Here is a 23,595-nt window from a genome sequence, read left to right as displayed (position 1 = left end):
GGGTTTGAACCCCGGCCTTTGAACCCTGCTTCACCCTCGTCACAGGCGCTCCTGCTCCCATTCTCACTCCTCCAGTCCCTTCACCTCATCACTGTTGCAGTGAGTCAGCTCCTCTCAGTCCAGATCAGAGTGTCCCAGGGGTGCGCTCTGCATGGAGAGTTCATGCCATCTACTCACCTGGATGAGGGGTGAGGATTCATGAGAGGGGGAAGAGATGGAGGAGGGGTGTCTTGCCTCCAGGTGTTTCTGCCATGCTCCTTGCATGCATAGCTGTTCAGTGGGCGGTCTAGAGTGTGTGTCTGGCATCGCTGAATGACAAAAACCGAGAAGCACTCCACAACTGACTCAAAGGCTGGCAGTTTGAACCGCTCTGGGGTAGCTCAGAAGAAAGGCCTGGCAAACTCCTTCCAGAATGTCAGGGATTTGAAAATATTTTTGGCACCCATGTCGACTATGGCAAACATGGAGAGGCCGGGAGGCAGAGTCAATCTGACAGTTGCTGGGTTTTACTGCTGTGTCGGACATTGTCCTAGACAAGGGATTGATAACAGCCCAGGTGGCTGTTAGTGGAAGGTCACAGTGATATAGGGAAGACTACATCTCATCCACAGTGACCGGCATCCACTTTCCAATATCCCAGCAAATCCAGGAGCAGGGTTCCTATGGGTCCCAGGGAGTAGTTAAGGTTTCAGAGCAGAGATGAGAGAAGGGGCTTAGGACTAGACGGAGGCAGAAAGCCCTGGCAGTCAGAGTCCGTGATATCAGTGACGGAGCCCTGGGAGCAAGGAAGGCAGCGGACTGATAGCTGCCATTTGCCATACTTTTTGTTCCCAATATTGCATCTCTGTGAAGGTGGGGATGGGACAGGAACCAGTATTTGGCCAGCACCACGTGTATGACAGCCGCTGAGGAGGACTGGCTGGATCATGAGGACTTCAGGACTCCCAGAGGTAGATGTGTCCCCCACTTTATGGGTGATGAGGCCCAGAGATGGGTGCTGAACTGGCCCCCGAGCCCACACTTCCAGCAGCATGTCCAGTGGGTCTCCTCTGTGATGCTGAGATGCAGAGGACATGACAGTGCCAGGCTCAGTGCTTTTGACAGCTCCACCCTGCCACTGATGCCCCTTGTCTGATGCTTCTTGTCTCTGTGGGTCTCCCTGGACACAGGCCCCACCACTCCCAGCATGGTGATGAGGCTGGCCACAGCCCTGTCTTGGTAGATCAGTCCCATCCCCTCTCCTGGGAAGAGCAGTTGGTGCGTGAGTGCTGCTCACCACACACACACACACACACACACACACACACTCCAGGTTCTGGAGAGAAGCTGCTGCCAGAATCAGCAAGGAGGGGGAGGGTGTGATACTGGGGAGGAGAAGATACAGGAAGGGGGCCTGAGATCTGGTCTCAGCCATGGGGTTTGCCCAGTGAGGACACACTGGGATCCATTGTTCTACCATCTCTTGGGCACCAGGAGGCATGCCCACAGGCTGAACACAAATTCACAATGTCTCTCTCCTGCCCGGACCAAAGCTGGAGGGCTGCTCAGGGCATCTGCAGCATCGCTCATGGCCGTGCAAGGCTGAGGTGCCAGCTGCGGGCAGGACTTGCCAAGGTCACCTTGAGGGACAGTGGACAACGCAGGATGGCTTCAGGTCACTCTGTCCTGCACAGGAGTCTGCCACCAATTCTCCACTCCATCTCCACCTCTCTTCCTGTCTCTATCTGCGCTCTCCTCTCTCTACCCGTCTCTTTCTACATCTCGCTCTTTTCCTCTGGGGTCTCTTTCCCCTCAGTTCCTCCCACTCACTGAGGTCCATCTCTCTCCATTTCCCACCCCATCCTCCGCCCCCGGCACAGTCAGGCTCTGGGCTGTTCTCAGAGGTCCCTTCCCATCTCACATCAGCATCTTCCTATGAGGTCATTGTCCTTCTCAAGGCCTCCCCTTGTCGCCCACACTCCTCTGCCAGCTCCCTGTCTCCTGTCTGAAAGAGACCTGTGATCCATGCCCCAGCTGCGCTCCACTGCCCAGCCAGGCAGCCCTGGATAACTAGACTGGGTGCAGCATCCATGGGCCCCACAGCCTGTTCACTGTCCCCTGGCCTAGGGGTACCGGCAGGTCGGGTGGGGGACAGCTAGCCGCAGCCCCTCCCCCTCAGTCACTGTTGACATTGTGACAAAAACAGCCTCCCTGTGCCCAGCCAGGTGCTCAGGGACTACTGTGTGTTTCCCGTGTCCTTCTCAGGACAGAGCAGGGGTAGGGGGCATCATCCCATCCCCTAGAGAAGGAGGCACTCACTCAGAACCCACGGAGAAGCTGGTTCAAAGGGAATGCGGGTCCAGCCCTGATCCACTCCAGTCCAGCCCAGCCCAGGTCACATGACTCCAGAGGCAACCTCTTCCTTTGACTCAGTCTCTGCCTCACAAGTATTGAGTCCCCAGGAGAGTCCAGGTGGGGTCAGAGGGCCATGTCCCAGAAGAGGAAGGGGAGGCTCAGAGCAGGGAGGATGAAGGCCCTTTGCTGGGCTCCTCCTGAGCAGCCCTCTGACCCACTCAGTCACCTGAGCCATACCTGGGGTCTCACCCTGCAGGACACCCTGCCTCTCCCCACAGCTCCACAGGCTAGACTCCAAACTGCTGAGCCCAGCTCCCTGCTGGGCATGGCATCCTGGGCCAGGCCGCACACACAACCTGAGCTCCTGCCCCAGCACAGAACCTCACCCCCATCTCCCAAACAAACACCTACAAGCTATGTCCTCTCTGGAAATCACCAGCCCCCTGTCCTGCTCAATGTAGAGGCAAAGTCACAGCCCAGCTGGGACATGGCTCATCCAGAGGGATGCAGGGTGCGTACATGGTGACACCACACCACCCTCTACCTGTGCACATTGCCCCCTGTGTGCCTCAGTTTCCCTGTTTGCCTGGCAGCTCACTGTGTGGTCTCCTGTGAGATTGTGTGAGGTGGTGCAGGGAAGAATCTGAGCACATGGTGGGGCAGGGCTTGCTCAGAGAGGGCTTGTTGCTGACCGACGCTGGAGCTCACAGACGGCTGCAGGATGAGTAACAGCCCTGTGTTCCCTGCAGGACTGACAACAAGCCAGGAGGAGCTGCAGGTGATCCAACCTGAGACGGTATCAGTTGCAGCTGGACAGACGGTCACTCTATCCTGCCAGCTCTCCTCTCTGCATCCCCTGGGGTCCATCAAGTGGTTCAGGGGGACAGTCCCAAATCGCCAGCTAATCTATGATTATAAAGGACCCGGAGACCAACTACAACTCTTCCCCCGAGTAAGAAACACTTCAGACCCCACCAAGAGAGAGAACTTGGACTTTTCCATCCGCATCAGCGACATCACCCCAGCCGACGCCGGCACCTACTACTGTGTGAAGTTCAGGAAAGGAAGCCCCGATGACGAGGAGCACAAGTCTGGTCCTGGGACTCGGGTGACAGTGAGTGGTGAGTACAGGGTGACCCGCCCCGAGTGACAGCTGCTCAGGACTGAGCTTCTGAGCTGTGAACAACAGCCGCCAGGGGTGCTGGTCCACAGCGTTCATATTCTGGGTCCCCCTATTCATATTCTGGTCCACCGACCAGGGGCTGAGGCCATGGGGTCCTGCTGTTTGCTCCAGGTCCCCAACTGGAAGCAGGAGGAGAAAAGTCTGTTTGGGAGCCTGGTGCTTTCCAAGCTGGTCCCTGCAGAGCAGGGCACTGACAGCCTGGGAGCTCCAGGCACAGCCAACCCACCTCCCGCCCCAGCTCATCCTGCACCGTGCTCTGGACAGACGTGTGCTGAGGCCCTACTGTGTGCAGCCCTGCTCTCAGTGTCAGAAACAGTAAGAACAACATGGGGAAGCTCTCCCCTCATGGAGCTTCCCTTCTCTCCTCTCAAAGGAGGATAGGGTGGGCGCAGGGTAGGGAGGGGGGTTGGCGACTTTATTTCAGAGTCAGACACTTCACACAGAGAGATGGCTTTACCTCAGAACCAGGTCTGAACAGCAGAGACCCACTGCTGGATCTGAGGGACTGGTCAGGGGAGGATCCGAGAGGGCTGGCCTGGCAGTGGGCCCTGTTGGGAAACTCCATGAGATGCAAGACAGAGACCCCCACTGAGCACAGAGGACCAGGGGTTAGGCTTGCTTAGGTCACATGTCCCTCACCCCATAGACAAGTCCCACGGGGGATTGAGTCATTGTCCAGCTGAGACTCCGTTTGAGTTTTCTGCCCTTCTCCCAATGCCTGGGTCCTGGAACATCAGGCCAGTAGACCACAGCAGATCCAGCCCCCTCTCACAGCTCCCACCTGAGGCCAGCAGATGACAGGGCCCTGCCCTAGGCCATAGGGGGAGTTAGCAGCGGGGCCTGTTGCTGAATGAGGTCAGGATCCTGACTGCTCTGGGGTTAGATGTTCTGTCCATGGCAGAGCCTGGCGCTCAGTAGGTGCTGAATAAAAGCTCTTGGCACCCACCCACTGAGCAGGAACCACTGTTGCCCCTTTCCTTCAATTCCCAAAGGATGAAAAGGTCCCTTCCCCTCAGACCTGGGGACCCAGGTGATTGGAAAACCATGTCCACCTGCACCCACACCACACTGTGCCCACCATTTCTGTGTGGACGGCAGTGTGCTCTGTTCATAACAACTGCAGGACGCCCCAGGGCGTGGAAAGGGCCTCACTCACTCCCCGGGCTCCTGCTGATGGAAACCCAGGCTGTCCGCAATCTCGGGACACTCACCCAGAGCGGCCGGGGTGACCTGCTGCCCTGTCCCCCTCACCAGGGGTATCCTTGGTTGGAGAGGGCAGACACTGTCCCGACATGGTGACTGTTTCCCACAGCCCTGGACGTAGGCGGGGGCGGGAGAACGGGAGCTTCATCCTGACCCCACACACGTTGCAGGCCCAGGACTGAGGTCCCACAGGGGCGGCCTTTCTCAGTGGGAGCCGGCACTGTAGCCCGTGTCTCAGCCTGAACCACAGCTGCTCTCTGCACGTGGACGCCCTCCCTCTCTGCCTGCTGTCCGGCAGTCACGGCCTGGGGGAGGGTGACGAGAGGACTCCCCCAGGTCCCCTGATGGTATTACCTCTTAACCAGCTCTGAGAGGGAGGGTCCTTCACTGCCCCTCTCACAGGGGGACCTGAATCTGAGGGGGACCTGTCTGTGGGCAGTCAGCGGAGCTCAGATTTGAAGCCCAGTAGCTGGATTCCCCAGCCCCTGCTCTCTGCCACAGGCCCTGTGCTGGTCAGGGTGTGGGGGATGCTCCATCCCTCCCTGTTTCAAATGCTCGGGTCCTCTGTTTTACAGCAAAAAACAAACTCACTGCCATCAAAGGGGGTTCCGGCTCTTAGTGACCCTACAGGACAGGGTGGAACAGCTCCTGTGGGTGTCAGAGATTGTGACTCTTTACTGGGACGGACAGCCTCATCTTTGTCCCTCAGGGTGCCTGGTGGCTTTGACCTGCTCTCCTGTAGCTAGCAACCCAGTGTAACCACTATGTCACCAGAGCTCCTTTAGCAGCAATCAGCATTAAAAACTAAAAGTGACTGTCCCCAAGGGGCAGAGGGTCTCTTTTATAACCCAGATCCCACAGACACTGCCCCCAGCTTAGGATGTGTGGTCCCCGCCCTACAAGAGGCTTCTCAGCAGCCTTGTAACCCCTGAGACATCTTCTCCCCATTGCCCAGACCAGCTCCTCCCTGTGCAGCCGGGGAGCCAGCTCAGTGCAGGGCAGCAGTGATGGGAGAGAGAGGTCCAGGGCCACCAGCGCTCACTGTCCAGTGCTGAAGACCGAGGCAGTCCCTGCAGGATCCTGGGGCTCCCAGGGGAGCAGGGGTTCATACCCCAGTCCCACTTGGTCAGAAACCTAGTCTCACCCATTTATCACTGCAGAGTAACCGACCTGTGCACAGACGGAGAGGAGGGACATGGCTGGCTATAGCCGCTGAAGCCCCGGGTGGCACAGGGTCAGGGTCAGGGTCCTGAAGGTGGCCATCCGCTCTCGGGTGGCATGTGCGGGTGGAGGGCCATGGGAAATGCCACGGGGACACAGTCACTGTGTCCGGGAAAGTTCAGGTTTCCCATGGACAGGTCAGACTTCTGTTCGGAGAGCCGAGAAGTGGCCACACTCAGCTGTCACTCCAACCGGAAAAGGTGGGGCTGCGGCTCCTGTAAAGGTTAAGTGTCGAGGAACCAACCTGGCCCGTGGGGTCACTCTAAGGTGTGACCAGTCAGAACCTCCTGGGAGACACTGAGTGTGGAGAGTCCTCAAGGACATGGAGTGGCCTCATCCTTCAGAATCTGCCACCTGAGCCCCAGCTCAGGGCTGTTTGATGGGCCAGGCTGGAGGGAGGGCCCTTCTGGAGCACCCTGCTGGAGACAGGCCTGCTGCTTCTCAGAGGGGTGTCTCTCTGAGGAGGGGCGTGTCCTCATGCAGCTCCATGTCTTGTTGCATTCGGTCTTTCACATGGACACAGGATCGTTTCTAACTTCTCAGGGGAAACAGCAGAGGTTTCTTACTTTATCATGAATTCTGATAGAAAGAAAGATTGAAGAAACACAGGAAGCCCCAATAAATTACTAGGGCCAGTCCCGCCTCAGAACCTTGGTCCCTGCTCTGTGAGATGAGGACAGTGACCCCTCCCACCTAGTATTAGCACCAGGATTAGAAAATGATTCGTAAGAAGAATCCAAACAATGTCACATGCTTATCTTTCTCAGGGACAATGTAACGATGTTTACAGCTGACAAATGTTCCTTCTTGTAGCCAAGCCCTCTGCCCCCCTGGTACTGGGCCCCTCAGCGAGGACCACACCTGGGCAGACGGTGACCTTCACCTGTAAGTCCCATGGCTTCTCCCCCAGAGATGTCTCCCTGAAGTGGTTCAAAAGTGGGAAAGAGCTCCCAGCGCTGCAGACTGAGGTGGTCCCGCTGGGCGACAGCGTTTCCTACAACATCTCCAGCAGGACCCAGGTGACACTGACCACAGAGGATGTCTGCTCTCAGGTCATCTGCCAGGTGGCCCACACTACCTTGCAGGGCTTTCTTCGTGGGACGGCCAACTTGTCTGAGACCATCCGAGGTAGATGACACACACCCAGCCCACACCCTCACCTGCCCCCAAGCCTGCTTCCCAGGTTTTGCTCCAGGGAATGTTCTTCCTGGAATGCAAATCCTAACGGTCCCACCCATAGCCATAAACCTGCAAGGTGTCAGTCATTGCTCAGTGTTCTCACTTATGAGGGGGTACCCAAAAACCTGGAATTGCTCTGGGCAGAGCGGAGCTTTCACAGCACATATTTTTCCGGCTCGGTGAACATTGAGCAAATCATTCTGAGCTAGTGCTCCCAGTGGCATCGCCTGGGAAGGTTCTCTCTGGTCGCAGTGATTTTTTTTTTTTCATGAAAAGCAGTTTTGCTCAAACCTCATTTTTAAAATTATAATGGCAGGTTTAAGGCAACCGCGTGCAGCTGTGAAATGATTGCTTCCTGCATGGGAAACGTGCCACAGAAACTGTTGTGATGTTGAACACAGCTCACAAGGACAGCACTGTGGGGGAAACTCAAGTGTAGTCGTGGTTTTCTCATTTCAAAAAGAAATGTTGATTGATGACAAACCTTGTTCTGGAGGTCCATCAATTCTCAACAGTTGAAAATGTCAACTCATGTGCATTTGGAGTTCATGCAGCCAGGTCAAACTGTTAATCAAGCTTTCTATTTAGAATTTCTGCAAAGATTGTGTAACAGTGTGCAACCAGAGAAGACTGATTCGTAGCAGATGGAGGACTGGTTTTGCCACCATGACAATGCACCTGCTCAGGCAGCCACCTCAGTGTGCCAGTTTTGGGCAAAAACCAGCATAGCGTTCTCGCCTCCCACATCTGACTCACCTGATTTCACTTAGTGCAGCTTCCTTGTGTTTCCATGAATGCAGAGGTACATGAAAAGACAGTGATTGGACGATGTAGAAGAGGTGAAGGAAAAAACAAGGGAGGTGCTGTCAGCCATCCAGGCAGATGAGTTTCAAAAACTGTTTCCAAGAATTGAATTGCAGCTTTGACAAATGTATTAAGTGTAATGAAGAGTATTTAGAAGATGAAAACTTGTTTTAGAAAAAGTTCTAAATACAGAGCTTTGGGGGGCGGGGTCCGGTTTATTTTGGGTACCTCCTCATATTGCTATGATCATGGCAGCTTGGAGCTGAGTATCTTCTAGAGCGCAACTACAGTGCCAGGAAGTTTCATTTCTTTCCCAGCAACAACTGCAGTCGTTAGGTACCTGCTACATGCTAAGCCCTTATGGAGTTGATGACTTTATTTATTTGGTCCCACTTACTGCATTCTGACTGCGTGCGAGGCATTGTGCTTGCTAATTTCACTCATTATCACCCTAATAGGAACTGTCAGTGCTTGACCCCCTACTGTGTGCCAGGCACTCTGCACAGGGATTCCATGGGTGATGCACACAGGTTGTGTATTGTTTGAGCCCCTGCTGCATGCCTGGCACTGTCCTCAGGGCTCCCCGTGTCAGAATGGTGGGAGATCACCAGTCCAGAGCCCCTGTCTGTGATCTGTCTGTTCCACAAGGTCAGAGCTTCTGCTCTGTGCTGTTTCAGTTGCACCCACCTTGGAGTCCTCCCAGCACCCCGTCCAAGAGAACCAGGTGAACGTCACCTGCGAGGTGAAGAAGTTCTACCCCAAGAACATAGACTTGACCTGGTTGGAGAACAGAAATGTGCCCCGAACCGAATCGGCCTCGCTCCTCACGGAGGACAAGGATGGGACCTATTCCCTGAAGAGCTGGATCCTGGTGAACAACTCTGCCCGCAGGGAGGATGTGGTGCTCACCTGCCAGGTGGTGCACGACGGGCAGCCTGCAGTCACCAGAGAGCAGACCCTGAAGGCCCCTGTCCACACGAAGCCGGAGAGCACAGAGCAAAACCCTGGTGAGGCCTCCACCCCGCCCCACCCGGCTCTACTTGAAAGTGTACCTTTGCTTCACTTTTATATTTACAATGTTAAAAGTAGTGAGTTGTGTTTATTTTAAAGTAATGTGTTGTCATTGTTTTGTTTTTAATGTTTATAACAACCTTTCTGCTTGTCCGGAGTTCATGGCGTCCCCTGTCTAAAGGGACCAGACTCTTGTGATCCATGGAGTTTTTATGGCTGGTTTTTGGAAGTAGACAGCTCAGCCTTTCTCCCTAGTCTGTCTTAGTCTGGGAGCCCTGCTGAAGTCTGTTCCCCAAGCCCAGGAGCACGTAAGCCTCCACTAACTGATTGTGGGGGCTCTGCATGAGGGGGACTGGCCAGAAATCAAAAGTGGGTCTCCCACTTGGGAGGCAAGAATTCTACCACTAAGGCCCCAAGGCTCTTGTGGAATAATCTAGATGCCTGAGAATGTACACTACAGACTGAAAGAGCTCCCTTCCCCCATTCCCACATGCCAAGGTCGCCCTCCAATGAGAGTTTGGGATATGTCTCCATTGGTATTTTTACATATGTTATTACATATGTTACATATTTTATGTTAAATAGAGAAGGATGGAGAGAAGGAAGAGCAATATCATCCTAATCACAGCTTCTTGATGTTGCCTTTCTCCCCCCACACTGACCACCTTCCCCAGTCCATGACGGACGGTCCCTGCCAGGATGCCCCCTTGTGTTTATTTTCTACCTTCAGCCTCAACCCCCTGCAGCCTGTGATGTTGTGCCCAGACCCATGCCCACAGCACACTGGGTGTGGAGGAGGGCCTGCGCTTGGGATGTGTGCAGCTCATACAGTGAATAGAACAAAGAGAAATGAAGGAATCCACGGTTGGTCCCAATTCTTGGTATTAACTCAGTCCGAGGAAGCATCCCCAAACTAGTCAACATCAATTGTCTCACAGAAATAAACTCTGTTCAGAGCATCAGTGTTCAAGGTCTGTACAAATATCTCATTCACAATGTCAAGAATAAGATCCAACGTTATTCACATGTAAGAAAGCTAGCAATGGGATAATCCCTGACATGGTCCAGATTAATGCGCTAAAGCCAGTGATGTGGATTCATTACTACCGCATGATTAATGCCTAAAGGGAAGGATTTTAAAACATGTGATCAGGTATTTCATCCTATCAAAGATATACAATATCTTTTTAAAAAACAAAACCATAATTATAGAATTCAAATATAGAACACAGGTATGCACCACATAGCACCTCTTCTCTCAAGATCCGTGCCTGTAAGTCTGTGGTACAAAGGTCATGCCTGCCAGGTGTGTTACTAGGAGTAAAGTGTAATGTGTGCACCGTGTCTTGGCTATTTAATCAATGCAAGGGCTCTTCAGCACCCAGTATAGATTTGCTAGGTACAAGAGTACCTGGGATATGAACGCCCACCATGAATACAACCAATACTAATGAACCAAACACCCTAAACCTTTGTGTTTTCAATGCATGGTACACATAAACTGTTCCTAATAATGAACATGTTAGCAGTGTGTATCAAAACATTACTACTACTATTCCTCTATGTTAAAGATGTTTTATTGTATGTGAAACTGTTTCTTTGTAATTTTCTGTACATTTAAGGGCACTCAACTCACATCAACTAATTCTGACTCACAGTTACCAGATATACATAGGCAATTTTGAGAAGCTTTAGATATGAGTACCACATAACTATTCTGACCCATAGAGGCAGTTCTACCCTGCCTGATAGGGTCATGATGAGTCAGAATTGACTCAATGGGAATGAATTTTTAAATTTTGTTCCAGTTTTAGTAGATTAATATGTATGATCTCATCATACTTATTCAATCTCTATGCTGAGCAAATCATCAGAGAAGATGGATTATATGAAGAAGAATGTGGCACCAGGAGTGGAGGAATTATTACTAACAACCTGCAAGATGCAGATGACACAACCTTGCTGGCTGAAAGTGAGGAGGACATGAATCACTTGCTGATGAAGATCAAGGATCGCAACCCTCATTAAGGAGTACAGCTCAATGTAAAGTGGATCAAGATGCTCACACCTACACTTGTCGTCACATTATGATCATTGCAGAGCAGGTTGACATTGTCAAGAATTTTGTCTTGCTTGGACCCACAATCAATGCTCATGAAATCTGCATTTGGCAAATGTGCTGCACAAGACCCCTCGAAAAGCCACTATGTTAGTCTGGGGACAAAGGTGCCCCTGGCCCAGCCATGGTATTTTAAATGGCCTCCTATGCCTGTGAGCGCTACACAGTGACTAAGAAACACTCAAGAAGATTCATGCATTGGCAGTGGGTGCTGGTGAAGAATACTGAAAGTACCCTGGACAGCTACAAGCGCAAACCCAACTGTCTCCGAAGCAGTAAGGCCAGAGTGCTCCAGAGAGGCAGAGATGGCCGGAGTTCGGCCAGCACACTGTGGGTATACTGTCAGGATATACTGTCCCTGGAGAAGGACAGCATGCTTAGTCAAGGGCAGGGGCAGCAACGGGATGAAGGCCCTCACGGAGATGGACTGACACAGTGGTTGCAACTATGGCTTAGGCTCAGGGACAACCATGAGGATGGCACAGGGCAGGGTTGTGTTTCTTTCTATTGTGTATAAAGTCTATATGGGCCGGAGCTCACTGTAAGGAACCTAAGTAACAGCTATACAGACTAATTATGTCAGTTCAGGTTTCAAGGTTAATGGGAAACAGTACTTGCAATATTTTTTGCAAGTATTGGGAATTAGGTATATTTTCAAAATAGTGCTTTAACTTTTGGGTGCCAGAACATGGATTTTTCTCAAAGATAATGGGAAAGTCTAATAGTGACTGTCACAGAGCGTTAAGTGTGCAGCTTACGATCACTGAGATGATCGTTTTTAATTATGTATGAGAGAGAGAGAAAAAGACAAATCTACTAGGTTGCCTAGAAATTCTCTAGCTTTCATGCTTTATCTTTACATGATGAATAATCACTCTCAGCATTTCACTATCTTTTTCTAAAGGCTTGAATTTCCCACCAGCGGCCAATCCATGGCAAAACTACCTACATAAGGTCCTTGAGTTTGTAAAAATTCACGAGAGTACATAATCTTGTCTTTCTCCCATGGGGCAACTGAGGTGTTTGAACTGTCAACCTTGCAGTTAGCAGTCCATCAACTGCCAGACATTCCCAATTCCATAATCCTTAAAATAACGACTTCCCAACTATTCTTCAAATGCTTTGTGTTTAGGATGTTTCATTTTTCTGGAATACATCATCCTAATTAGCTATTGGTGACAATTGTCCCATCCCAGGCTTCTCTCCCCTCACTGACGCATTCTTCATTTCCAGCCACCTATTGGCTTGCACTGGTCTCCTCGGGCTGTACCAACAAACTGTCACAAACTAAATGACCTAGAACAGCAGATAGCCTCCCTCACAGACCTGGACGCTTGAATTCTGGAATCAAGATGGTGGGTGGGTTTGAGGGAAGAATCCTTCCTTGCTTCTTGGTTTTGGTGATTGTTAGTAATTCGTAGTATACCTAGAATGATAGTCTCAACCTCCATGTTCACATGTTCTCCTGTGTATCTCTGAATCTCTTTCTCCTTATAGGATCATCTGTTATTGGATCGATTAGTCACTGAATTAAGTCCACCATAAGTATGACCTCATCTTTACTTCGTTACATGTGCAAAAACTCATTCTCCAAATGAAATCACATTCAGAAGCATTGGGAAGGGGGAATGATTTCAACATATATTAATAGGGTCTTAAATCATCCCCAACATTAATGATCTGGATCCAAATTTGCATTTTAGGGACTGCTTTTCAGACCACTCCCTGACCAATTCTAATAGAGCTGATTCCCTGATAAACAACTTGCAAAGTGGACATAAGTGTGCCAGGAGCTTTGGATGAAGTACTATCATGGTCAATACACAGTAAGGGGCAGCAGAAAGTGGGGTGAAGTGCACTGAACAACAATGGAATCAGCATTTCCACTGAATAACAGAAGGTTCAAGCACTCTCCAGAGGATTATAGAGTGAGGGTGCTCTGTGCATGCTGTCTGTGATCGAGGGGGTGGGACTGAGCCGACACACTGGGATTCAGCCTGTCGTTAGATGGGATTGTCTCCAGAGGTAAGTGTGACCGTGAGCGGTGCTACATCTGAAACGAGGAAAGTGTCCGAGTGCCTTGTCTGGAATACGGCCTCTGAAACCCCAGCAGCAGCAAGAGAAAGTCTAACTCGGGGCCAGCAGAAGGATGTCAGATGGCATCGGCTCTGGGGACAGATGACCAAATCAATTTTGGGACTCATTCCAACATGCAGTCCTGTGTTCTTGACATACCGGGGTGCTTCCTGCCACCAGACTGCATTGGCTTGGGCTACCTTGAGGGTTACCTCAGAAGTTGAGCCCACATTCTCAATGGAGCCTGTCTTCACTCCCTTGTCTGCAATGGTGACATTTATTTACTCTACTGACATTGAGGTGGGATGCGTCTTTCCTCTAAACAAAGGGTGGCTCCTAAAGGGTCTCAGCGATGGATTTCCTTGGAACTGAATCATGCTAATCTGGTGACTCTCTGTGTAAAGCCTGAGTTTCCTGCTCAGAGTGAGGATAGTAATAATTCCACACCTGGACATGAGAATACAGAAAGAAAACTCACTTCTATGCCACTGAGAGTAAGTTCTTCCCACCCCTTCCCTCAAGAAGGGCATTCTGGGCCACTGGGAAGTCATTGGGAATGAGAGCAGGCACAGGGGTGGTGCAGACGATTCCGTGCATCAGTGGGCACAGGGAGCATGAGAAGGGAGTAAGGGGAAGGCTGGAACTGGACCCTGTGCCCCTCCACTAATGGCTCCTCCTACCTGTTCACTTTCCTTCCCAGAAAGGACGAATTCATTTCACCATTTTGGAGCTTTCCTCCTAGGCTTCAAGGGACTGATGGTGGTTGCTGTGTCTGTTATCTATGTCTATAAGAAGATGAGCTCCTGACAGTAAGTAATGGAGAAGCTCAGTCTTCAAGGAGGGAGGGAGGGAGGGAAAACATCTGTGCTCAGAGGGGCAAGGTCAGTGGGGATGAACAGCCTAGATGTGTCCTGTGTCACACAGTGTCAGCGCCCACTAGGGGTTACGACAAAGAACTGGTTCTCAACCTTCCTCATACTGCCACCCTTCAATGCAATTCCTCATGTTGTGGTGACCCCCCAACCATAACATTATTTTCTTTGCTACTTCATAAATGTAATTTTGCTACTGTTCTGAGTTGGGCGGCTCCTGTGAGAGGCCCAAAAGGGGTCTCGACCCACAGGTTGAGAACCGCTAGGTTATCTGCTCTCAGGAAGTGGAGAGGTTACTACATCAAGGCTACTCAACAGACCTGTTTAGTATCCCAGAGGGAGCCTGGAGGAGGGGGACGAGTTGGAGCCAAATTCCTGGGTGATGATCTTGAAGAGCATCTTCAGATTATTATTATTATTTTAAAGATACCTTCAGGCTATTTGAACACAGCTACTCAATGGGAAAAAGAGTAATTCACATTTTATTTTTTAAATTTAGAGAGTTTGAAAATATTATGTGCTTTTAATTGTTAAAATCGGTTAAAATTAACAAACCATAAAATTCCATGAGCACTTCGACCCTGCCTATAGGGTCGTTGTGAATTAGATTCACCCGATGGCACTTAGTTTATTAGATTTATTTTGTGGAGATTAATAATCAATGCACAAGGAATCAACAGTCAGGAAATGAACCATCACCTTTAGTCAAACCTGCCCCAGAAGATCTCTCCAATGTGCCCAGCAGCAAAGATGTCACCCTGAGGACCAAGGTGCACCAGACCCACGCCATGGTCAATTGAATCACTTCATACGCACGTGAAAGTTGACCAACGAGTAAGGAGCCAACAAAGAACTTACATGCGGTACAAATAAATCATTCTTGAAAAAGGCACAGGCAGAATGTTTGTAGACGCCAGAAAGGTGGGACTTGGTCTCATGTACTTTAACGACATTATCAGGCACACAAGTTTCTGGGGGAAGACATTGCACTCCTTAAAGCGGAGGGTCAGGGGGAAAGAGGAAGAAACGCAAGGAGAATGGCTCACACAATGGTTGCAACAATTGGCTCCAACACAGCAACCATCGTGAGGATGGGACAGGACCACGCAGAGTTTCACTCTATACTACACAGGGTCACTTTCCATCAGAATGTACTCACGTGACATCTACTAAAGACATTGCTTGGAAATGCAGCAAGGGGGATACGTGTCCAGTATCATGTTTCTACCTGGACACTTATAACCTAGTTCTTAACCAAAGCCTGGTGACTCAGGCAATGTGCTTTAGAAAACTTGGACATTAAATTCTGTACTTCTAACAAGCAGCCATCTAAGTGAGATATCCACAGAGTGCACATGGAAGAAACACGCCAACCTCTGTGATCCAAAGATAACAATAACCAAATCCAAATATGAGGAAGGGAATAGCATCAGAGCTTAAATCGTCAGCACCAATTTGTAGATGGCTGTGGAGGACAGTGGGAGCCCAACATCCATCTGCAAAATATCTAGTCAGATTAAGCCTCTGGCAGATTGCCCCTGGTCACAGGCAAGGGATGCAGACAGCCTTGCTATCAGACAGAGACTATTGTCAACTTGATATTGGATATGGCTATGGTATCATGGACTTGTTCAGGTGACCTCCCTCTTGACCCAACCTGAACATGCTCTAAAGTTTAATATTTCTAACTTATCCCATACAGAAATTTCCTCTCTGATTTTAAATTAATTTTTCATTGCTAGTGGTTCTTTCTTTTTCAGGTTTAAATATTTTATCATTATATTATTATTTTTTTCTTCCTGTTTCATTTTAATTGACTTTCTGTATTGTTTCTGCTAGGTCTCCCAGTTTCTGAGACACAGAAGGTGTGACGCAGACTGACAAGAACAGGTGCAATGGCTAATCTGGGACAAGGATAGGATGGCGAAGGGAATTGGGGAATAAATCATGAATGGGGGAGGAGGTGGGAGCCCTAGAACTCATTGTCATGACTTTTAAAAAGTGACTTAATTATGGAAGTGTATTATATGTGAATTGATATCAATAAATATTTTTGTTGTTGTGAAGTTTTATTTATTAATTTTTAACCATTTCATTTGGGGCTCCTACAGATATTATAAAAGTCCACAATTCAATTAGATCAAACATAACTGCAAAATTGCTACCACCATTAGTTTCAAACCGTTTTCTTTCTTCTTGAGCTCTTTGATATGAGCTCCCCCTTCTCCCCTCCCTCCCACTCCCTATCCCCCAGGTATGCTTATTATTATATTATATAGTATTATCATTATTATGTATATAATATTGTTACCATATGTGATACTATCCAAATGCATCTATTCACCTGCAACTCTGTCCCTCTTTCCCCTCAAGTAGGATTATACAGTCATCATTTCTCTCAGCTTCCCCTTCCCCCCTTCCCCCGACCCCCTCTTCCTGTACACTCAGGGAATCATTACTCCCATTACTATTTCTGAAAGGTTATCTATCTTGGATTTCATGCATCGAACTATTTAATTATACAAAGGAACATACTCAGGTCTAACAAGATTAATGAGGTAAAACAAAAACCATAATAGTAAGGGGAAGAAATATTAAAGAACTAGAGCATAATTAGGTGTTTCATCGGTGTTGTACCACACCCTGGCTTTATCATCCGTTCCATCCGGCCCTTCTGTGAGGGACTGTCCAATTATCATACAGGTGGGTTCTGGGTCTCCACTTTGTCCATGCTCCTTCATGTCAATTTGATTGCTTGTTTTTGAACTTCTGATACCTATTCCTGTTGAAACCAGCTGATCACCCAGGCTGGTGTGCTTCTTCCATGTGGACTTAGTTGCTTCCCTGCTAGATGGCTGATTATTTAGCTTCAAGCTTTTAAGACCTCAAACGCTATATCTTTTAATGGCCAGGCGCAATCAACTTTCTTCACCACATTGGCTCATGCACCCAATTTGTCTTCTGTGATGGTGTCAGAAAGGCATCATGCAGGGCCACATTATTAGCACAAATCGTTCTTGTACTGAGGTAAGTGTTAAGTAGAGGCCCAAAGTGCACCTGCTTCCTTGTTGTATCTACTTATATATACATTCACAGCAAATACCCCTAGCTTTATATTTTATACATTTACATATATATCTATATTTATACCTAGATATAATTGATTTCATATTAAACTCATTAGAGAAAAAAGGAATGGAACTAGCCCCTGAACTCTGAGGTGGAATGCCCTACTTGAAGATGAAGCAGATGTCTGATACCCCCTGGTTAAGGAATGGGTGGTCTTTGGATTTGGCTGGTTCTCACCTTATGCTTTGAGGATGCCCAAAGAATGTCACCAGGACCAATCGATATTTGCTTTTTTACACTTTCTCTCTGCCTTCATGTGGCAAGAGTTAGTCTACCAGGAGACGTTCTGCCCTCATCAGTGAGACTTGATGAAAGTAGTGCCACTAATCTCCAACATTCACAGCATGTGTAGCTAGAATGCACTCACCCACATCTTGGTGACGTACAAGTTAACTATTCACGTACTGCAGTCTGATAAGTCCTACATGTGTGTGATACTCTTTGCTCAATAGTGTTTCACCAATGACTACAAGAATGCAACTCTCTAAGAGTAGAGTGGACTGACCTTTGTTCCCGACTCTTTGTTCCCCATGGTCCGTCAGTGGGGTGATTAGGCCATGGGCCCTAAAGCCGAGACTTGTCTCACATTTAATCTGGAGAACACGTGGCCAACATGGGTGATGTAGAGGAGATAACCTCCAGGGTCCAGGGTCTCACTCTCAGTCAAAGTCTCCAATGGGAACTCCTGCTCATGTAACATAGGAGAGCAGGTCAGGCTCTCGTAGTCTGTCACGAGTTTCCAAACACTTAGAATCCCATTCTCGATCAAGGTCAAAATCCAGGTCAAGATCTAGGAGGCATTCTCATAAATGCTACACTCGATCCAGATCCCACTCTCATTCTCCTTGGAGATGGTCTTGATGTAGACCGAAGCAGATCATACACACCAGAATACCTCCCCAGTGACACTGAAGGAGGCCATGTTGAAGTCACTCTCCAATGTCTCACTGGAGAAGACATAGAGGCAGCAGAGCAAATCCGGATTCCAAAATATATGTTTTGGAGTATTTGTCCTCAATTTGTACACAACAGAGAAAGATCCTCATGAAGTAGTTTCTGGATGTGGACCATTGAGGGGTGGGAATGTGGACAGTCTTGAGGATTTGCTTTGGTTTATTTTGAAAGAATAGAGGCTCAAAGGAGGCTATGGAAAGGACAAATGGAATAGAGCCAGATGGCAGAGGAGTTCGTGTGGATGATACAATCACCGAGAGAGCACACACACCTGCACCAGGCATCTACCTGGGCAGACAACTCACAGTGGTGGGCGTGGAGGAGGAGGTGATGGCAGAAACTGAGGTTCTTACAATGATAGAAGATATGATGGTAGGATGACAGTCACAAAGACTATGATTGCCGCTGCAGAAGGTCACCTTCTCCTTACTACAGTCAATGCCAAGCACGATCAATGTCACTTTCTTTTTAAAAAATTTTTTTGATCATTTTATTGGGGGTTCATACAACTATTTTTTTTCATACAACTCTTATCGCAATCTATACATCCATCCATGGTGTCAAGCACATTTGCCCATTTTTTGCCATCATTATTCTCAAACTAGGAGGCAAAGGGCATTTATAGAGGTCTAAATAAAGACATGTACATATGTAAATATATTTATATATGAGGATGGGTAAATAGATCTATGTGCATGTATTTATAGGTTTAGTATTAAGGTAGCAGAAGGACATTGGGCCTCCACTCTAGTACTCCCTGAATGCAAGAATATTTTGTTCTATTAAATTGGCATTTCATGATGCTCACCTTCTTGACACAATTGCTGAAGACAAAGAGGGTGAATAAGCAAATGTGATGAAGAAGGCTGATGGTGCCCGGCTATCAAAAGATATAACATCGGGGGTCTTAAAGGTGTGAAGGTAAACAAGTGGCCATCTAGCTCAGAAGTAACAAAGCCCCATGGAAGAACACAGCAGCCTGTGTCATCACAATGCCTCCTTAAAACCAAATAAACTATTGATAAATTCAGTGGTGATTGTTGGGGGGGGGGGGTCCTTCTCTCTTTGTCTTTCTCAAGAATTCTTTTGCAAACATCATAGGTTTACTTAATAGCTACATGTTGTGGCCTGTATTGCTGTTTTCCACCCATTACTTTACTCTTAAAGATGGAATTGTTGTTCAGTAGTTAAATATCCTGAGTAAAAAGAACACTAGGCTTATGTTCGACAAATTGTTTTTTCTTGCCTTTACAGTAAATTAACTTTTAGCTAACCAAATGAGAAGAGAAATTGATCTTTTTGAGACGTCATTTGTGTTAGGCATTGTACTAAGGGACTTGTTTGTTTATGATAACGCTTTCTGTTTTTAACTGCTTACTTGGGGCGTGATGGTAGCACACAGAGGCTCAGTCATGTCAGGGTGCTCTGGCGTGCCATGCAGCTGTCCAATAGCCCAGCGTAGACAATTTGAAGCTGCAGGGAAAAAATCTTCCTTGGACGTTTCTCTCGAGTAACTGAATTTTGAATCCTACAATTAAGTTTTTCTTAGAGAGGAAAAACTTGTGAACACCCACATAGCATGTTGTATTTTAAATAGATCAGTATCTGTTCAAACTTTCCAAATTAAAATGGTATTTTTTCTGCCTAGACCAGAGCATGTACATGGGTACAGATAAGTGCTGGAAACATAGAGAATCCAGGACAGATAAACCCTCAGGGCCAACAATGACAGTAGTGATACCAGGAGAGGAAGGAGAAGGAGGAAGAGAAAGAAGGAACCAATCACAATAATCTACGAATAACTCCACCCTGGGGGACAGACAACAGAAAAGTGGGTGAAGGGAGACATCCATCAGTAAGACATGGAAAAATAATAATAATTTATAAGTTATCAAGGGTTCATGAGGGAGGGAGGGTCAGGGAGGGAGCAGAAAAATGAGAACCTGACACCAAGGGCTCAAGTAGAAAGAAGATGTTTTGAGAATGATGATGGCCATGTGTAAATGTACTTCAGACAATGGATGGATGTATATACACATTGTGATAAATAAGAGCTCTACAAACCCCAATAAAATGCTTTTTTTAAAACAAATAAATGTGATTTCTGTGCATGTTAAACTTATTGAGATTTAAATATTTCCTTCATCAATGAAGGACAACCCTAATTTTCTAATTAGAGCCATTGTTTAATTTGCTGTTAGAAATTTTGATATTGGAACAATGGTTCTTGCATAGTCCTTAGAAAATGGGTGTGGGCTAAAATCGTCTTCCAAATAAAATCCAATTTATTTGAAAAAAATAATTATCTTATCAATAGAGTTGATTAACATCCCATGGAGATGATTTATAATATATATGGACTGCTAAAGGGACAAACCACTCTGTCGTAGACGATGTATGACCAGAGCACTCCTCAGAAGCAAAGATGGTAAGGCTTTGCCTGACATGCATTGGGCGTATCATCGAGATGGACCGGTGCAGAGGGGCATGGAGAAGGACATCATGCTTGGTAAAGTGGAGGGGCAGCAGGAAGAGGAAGGACCTTGTCGACACAGAGGATTGAAGCATGTCCCACCGGCACTGAGAAGGCTCACACCTATCTGAAAGGTAACTTCGGGAAATAATTGCTCCATTTGGGCTTACTTACAGTGCAGATCTGTGTCAATTATCATTTGGGGAGTTCTGAAGTTCCTGCTTCTACACTAAAGAATGTCATTCCAGGTCCCCACTGAGAGGGGTGAGAAAGTCAACTTCGTGATTGAATCCAAGTCAGAATCACGGTACCGAGCAGGCTGTGTCCAATGCCCAGTTTGTGTTGTAGTGTTTCTCTTCCTCCCTTTAGCTCCAAGGTCCTAGCAGAATTCATCCATTCATTGACTTTATTTATAGATTTACTCTAATTGCTCCTAATGTTAGGTAGCTAAGGGACAGGGACAGGGGGTGTAAGGTAGTCGAGAAGCACCAGAGACCAAATCAGTCAAATTAAAACCAAGAGGCTTTATTGGGGAGAAAAACCCAGCCTGGGCAAAGTCCCACAGTCCACAGTGTCTGGGCTGGAGGAGTTGTACCCCAGGCTACAGGGGTGGTGCTTATATGGCCGGGGAACCTGTGACTTGGCTGTTTTGAGTCCATATCAGGTAAAGCAGTAAGGGATTGGGAGATACAGGTATGTCCAGGTTTCTGGAATGTAAGGTGTCTTCCTGGTTCCGGGTGTATTCGTGCTGGGTGCAGAGCGGTGGGCGAGAACAAAGCGGGCACTGAGCCAAATGGGCCGTGCACAAAACGGGCCGTGCGAAAAAAAAAAAAAAACCGTGCAAAGCTGCTGACAGGTTACATAGCCAGCTCTGCAGGTGTGTGGGGCAGACTCAAGGCCACTTGTGTTTCAGCCAGCTATGGTCAGCTCCGTACGGGTGGGGGAGATTCAAAGTCACTTGCTGCTAGAAGCTGGCCTGGCATTGATGCGGCCATACAGGGGGTTGTCCCTTCCAGGCCTGCACAGGCCCCCATAAAGGAAGTTGAGAAGGAATCAGGCAAGCACTAAACATCTATGAGAACCCTTTAACTGAGCATGCTCCAATTCAAGCCCCAAGCCAGGTGGGTGTTACACCTGGGTACCCAATCTAGGCCCAGGTGGGCTTGATTCAGCCAGTGAGGCTAACCACTACCTTTGACCACATCTCTCCAGCCAGAGGTTTGAAACACCGCAGGGCGGGAGGATGGTTGTCCTTTTAGCCCGCTCCCATGCCCAGGCCATGCCACACTCTCTGTGGCCTCAGTTCACCACGTGTGGGTCCTCTATTCCACGAGGCTGCTCATGCCTAGGAGTAAACTCCAGAGAGGCTGCTGTGCTCTGAAATAATGTGTACTCTTTTGCGATTGAAAACCCTGAAACTTTTCACCTGGAGACACAGGTAATCCAAGACAGATAAACCGCTCAGAACCAATAATGACAGTAGCAATATCATGAGGGGAAGAAGAAGGCCAGGGGAGAAAGGGAGAATGGATCACAATGATCTACATAGAACCCCCTTTCTGGGGACCAAAAACAGAAAAGTGGGTAAAGGGGGACATCGGTCAGTGTAAAACATGAAAAAAATCATTTCTAAATTATCAGGCGTTCTTGAGGAAGAAAGAGTGGGAGAGGAAGGGGAGAAAATGAGCTGATACAAGGACTCGATTAGAAAGAAAACGTTTTGAAAATGATGATGGCAACAAACGTACAAATGACTTGACACAATGGATGCATGTATGTATTGTGATAAGAGCTGTATGAGCCCCCAACAAAATGATTTTTTAAAAGAATGAAATAGGAACTGAAACCAAGGGCTCAAACAGAAAGAAAATATTTTGAAAATGATGGCAACATATGTACAAATATTCTTGATGCCGTTGATGTGTGGATTATGATAAGAGCGGGAAGAGACCCCAATAAAATGATTTATTAATATTAAAGAAAACTCACTTGGCTTACATGCCAGGCTTCCGCATGGACTCTTTCTCGTGGAATGCCAAGAACTGGGTTATTACTCACTCGAGAAACCTCACACTACCATGGATCAGCATGTAATTGCACTGAATCTATTCCAGGCTCCGCTGCCCAGATGCAGACAGACTGCAACACCAGGTGCTACACAAAGCAGACCTGCTCTGTAGATGGTTCTCGGCTGGGAGCTCGGGGTGGGGGGAAGGAATACTGCGCCTTTCTTCCTGGACACCACGGAGTGAATTCACACCACGCCTCTGTCAGCTGCCCAGTGCAATCTCTCTCCGTTCTCCATGAATCTCCTCATCTCCCAGAACTCAGAGCCCCCATCTCTGGTGTTGTTGGGGAAATGAGAAATGATGGAGGATTTACAAGGTGTGTCGAAGGGTCAGTAGTGGGAATAAGACCCAGAAGGGACTAGGTTTCTCCTCATGGAGCTGAATGGGGACCTTGACTACTACCTCTCAGGCCAAGCATGAGTCCAGACACTGCGCAAAGAAGCATGGACGATCCGGAGCTTCCCACAACAACTCTGACCCCTGCACTGTGGGAACTTCCTTTTCTGATCCTTCACTTCCTCCCAGGGAAATTAGCTAAGACAAAGAGAAACGCTGTCTGGGGTGTTAGATCCCTCCCTGGATAACTGCCCATTTTTTGACCCTTCCTTCACACTCAGGGCAAGAGCTCAGGGGAAGGCCTGGAACAGCCCAGTCAGAAACTGGGGCTCATGCCACCTTGCTAGGAAGGGTGGACAAGGACGCCACCTTCGTGTACATGTTCTCAGGTGTTCTACGCCGGTCCTTATGGTTCAACCACCAATTGCTCCAAGTAGGTTGGCTTTCTGGATCTGGACAGGAGCCCAAACCCATGTTTATTATGATCGCTGATAGTGTGGCTCAGGAATGACCACAGGGCCAAACAAGAATGGTATATCTCTTCTGTATGTGTTCAGGGTAGGCTCAGCTCATGGATATAGCTAGGATCATCTGAAAGCTTCTCTATGTACATGGCAAGGGCTCTGGGCTGG

The 23,595-nt window shown here is 48.2% G+C and overlaps 1 protein-coding gene and 1 pseudogene across 1 annotated transcript in view; both read left to right on the top strand.

Annotated features, from left to right (window-relative positions):
• The window catches only part of LOC142422617 (signal-regulatory protein beta-1-like), a 47,483-nt gene extending 33,546 nt beyond the window's left edge, over positions 1 to 13,937 (top strand). Inside the window, exons 4-7 of the mRNA XM_075527960.1 lie at positions 3,084 to 3,455; positions 6,755 to 7,069; positions 8,602 to 8,931; positions 13,831 to 13,937. Coding sequence (XP_075384075.1) covers positions 3,084 to 3,455; positions 6,755 to 7,069; positions 8,602 to 8,931; positions 13,831 to 13,937 — 1,124 coding nt within the window. The remainder of the gene's footprint in view (positions 1 to 3,083; positions 3,456 to 6,754; positions 7,070 to 8,601; positions 8,932 to 13,830) is intronic.
• Positions 13,938 to 18,070: 4,133 nt separating this feature from the next.
• Positions 18,071 to 18,557, top strand: LOC142422416 (transformer-2 protein homolog alpha pseudogene; annotated as a pseudogene).
• Positions 18,558 to 23,595: the final 5,038 nt, after the last annotated feature.

This window comes from Tenrec ecaudatus, chromosome 12 (genome assembly GCF_050624435.1).
Source record: "Tenrec ecaudatus isolate mTenEca1 chromosome 12, mTenEca1.hap1, whole genome shotgun sequence".
NCBI classification, from domain to species: domain Eukaryota; kingdom Metazoa; phylum Chordata; class Mammalia; order Afrosoricida; family Tenrecidae; genus Tenrec; species Tenrec ecaudatus.
The sequence above is the reverse complement of the archived record's forward strand: the minus strand, read 5'-3'. Positions and strand labels throughout refer to the sequence as shown.